The sequence below is a fragment of the Portunus trituberculatus genome, chromosome 16 (genome assembly GCF_017591435.1).
Source record: "Portunus trituberculatus isolate SZX2019 chromosome 16, ASM1759143v1, whole genome shotgun sequence".
Lineage (NCBI taxonomy): Eukaryota > Metazoa > Arthropoda > Malacostraca > Decapoda > Portunidae > Portunus > Portunus trituberculatus.
Window position 1 is genome coordinate 6,961,216 of NC_059270.1, and position 2,500 is coordinate 6,963,715.

At 39.2% G+C, this 2,500-nt stretch overlaps 1 protein-coding gene across 1 annotated transcript in view; it reads left to right on the forward strand.

Annotated features, from left to right (window-relative positions):
* The window catches only part of LOC123504400 (extracellular serine/threonine protein CG31145-like), a 159,849-nt gene that overhangs the window by 156,093 nt on the left and 1,256 nt on the right, over positions 1 to 2,500 (forward strand). Inside the window, 4 exon segments of the mRNA XM_045254863.1 lie at positions 1 to 37; positions 196 to 329; positions 649 to 788; positions 1,286 to 2,500. The exon segment at positions 1 to 37 is cut by the window's left edge and continues 124 nt beyond it; the exon segment at positions 1,286 to 2,500 is cut by the window's right edge and continues 1,256 nt beyond it. Of these exon segments, the coding sequence (XP_045110798.1) occupies positions 1 to 37; positions 196 to 329; positions 649 to 788; positions 1,286 to 1,478 (504 nt within the window). The 3' untranslated portion in view covers positions 1,479 to 2,500.

Genomic DNA, 2,500 nt, shown 5'->3' on the forward strand with positions numbered 1-2,500 from the left:
AGCTACAGCAGGCGACGCAAGGCACAGTGGGAGGAAGGTGCGGTCTTCCCAATAACCCAGTGTTCGTAGTATTATGAAATTATGATATTTCTGGTTTGTTGACGAGCAAAATCAACAAAAAGGTATAAATCAAACCTTTCCTCGATATTTACTTCTGATTGTTTTACGTTCTTGTTCCTCGTTACTGCCTGGCAGATAATGAGTACTGCAAGTCTGTGAAGGAGACGCACCCCTACAGCGAAGGCCGGCGCCTGCTGGACATCGTAGACATGTCTGTACTGGACTTCCTGATGGGCAACATGGACCGACATCACTACGAAACCATCAAGGTAAACAGTATTAATGTCTCTATCTATAATTTTCAGAGGTGCGTAAAACTTTCCTCATGCATATGTTCTAATCTCAACTGAGAGTATATGTAAATATGTAAATATTTTCAACATACTATTTTTTTCGTATACACTTTATACTTCAGAGTCAGTATGTATATACTCGTACAACAAAATGACAAAAACAATAACATACTAAATAAACAGTGAATGAACCCGATTTTTATCTCACGATATATACAATACACTTTCACTATTGTTGTTTTTCTCCAAATTATGATATTCCTTTATATAGCCATCATTCATTTCTTTCTCTCAGATGTTTGGAAACAACTCGGCACCACTGCACCTGGACCATGGACGGGGCTTCGGCAAGGCTTTCCATGACGAGTTATCCATTCTGGCCCCGTTGTACCAGTGTTGCGTCCTCCGGCACTCCACTCTCGCCTCCCTCCTCAGGTGCAGTGCTAAAATAAAGATGTACAAGATCTTTGACTGAATTTGCATTATCTAGAATATAAATGCACTGCGGTCTTAGGAACTGTTACCTCGACTGTAGAATTACGTAGCAAATGTAAACACATTGTACTAAGGTACTTAGAGGTACTGATTCCATATTAATGAAGCCTTTACTCAAGTTCATTTTTGTTGTGGCTTCGTACTACAATGCAATATCATTCCGTGCTATTCTTTACATCCAAAGCTGCAAGTTCCTTAAGATTTTCTATTACAACATAATTTTATTTTCCAATTTTACTTGTGTACATATCCCTAAACGTCATCCAATCATTCGTTATCTCAGATGAATAAAGCTTACAGTAACTTCTAAGTTTTACAGAAAAGAAATATTATGTATTTACTTTTAATTACATTCTACAAGATCCTTTGGTGAACGCGACAGATTATGATATGAAGTATATACCATAACATTAATTAGTTTTGTCTTCCCACTGCAGGTTCCACACGGGGCCTGAGCGATTGAGCTCCGCCATGCTGACTTCCATGGCCTCTGACCCTCTCCAGCCCGTGTTGTGGCCACCCCACCTCGCCGCCCTGGACCGCCGCCTTAACATCGTCCTGCAGGTGACGCGAAAGTGCCTGGAGGGTGCCGAGGATCCCTACCGCGTCATAATAGAGGACTTTCACTGAATGTGACATACTGACAAACATTTGCAAACATGGATATTAATAAAAAAAAATCTGCTAAGTCTGCTTCTGCTTTCAATAAAATCGCTATCACAATGTATTCTGTGTACGCCACGATGATGAAGTGCACGATGCAGATAAGGCAGATGTGATTTCAGTCATTCGAATCAGAGGAACTAAGAAAATCGATGAGATACCGAGTGAGCGGAACACATCACACCAAAGTGAGTTTCCATAGGTCAATGTGTAATAGACTACTACGTAGATATAAATCCTAATGCCAAGGATTCTTTAATCCTACAACATTCTTGCAGAATATCTGTTAATGAAAAAAAAGTGAGAACTGGAAAGCAGGGAATTCAAACATATGGGTGCAGCTTTATGTCATGTTCATGACAGTCAAGGGCCAAGACTTGGAGAGGACTAACTTCGTGATGTTGCGCAATGGAAGAAAAATATACTAATGGAAAAAAGAACGGTTACGTCCCACTGCTGGCATGCATTTGCAAATTCTTGCAATGACTAGATTCTCGAAACCTTCAAAGATGATGAAAGGATATGAGTCACAAAATGAAAGATAAAGCCAGACTCTAATCGCTAATTACAGTACCCATCAAACTAGTCACCCTTTGGTTGTGGGGACACATGAACGATAAATACTGCTTTGCTTATGCTACTCTCTCATGGCAGACGGAGTAAAAAACAAAAGAGAAAAATTAAGTAATTAGATCAGTGATTGTTAGGAAATAATTTGGATTCAGGAATATACAATAATATATAGTGCAACATTAATGACATTGCTAAAATAAAACTGCTCCAATGAATACAGCCCTAGTAACAGATGAACCTTAACACCTGTGATTAAGTGCACACCTGTGATTAAGTGCATCATGAAAATAAAACAAATACGGATCGAAAAATTCACACACGTCGTTGAATGATGGATGACCCAAATGTGCATGATGATTTTTTCTTTTTTTTCCGGTAAGAAATATCTTGAGTTACTCTGGAAAGCACAACACGCA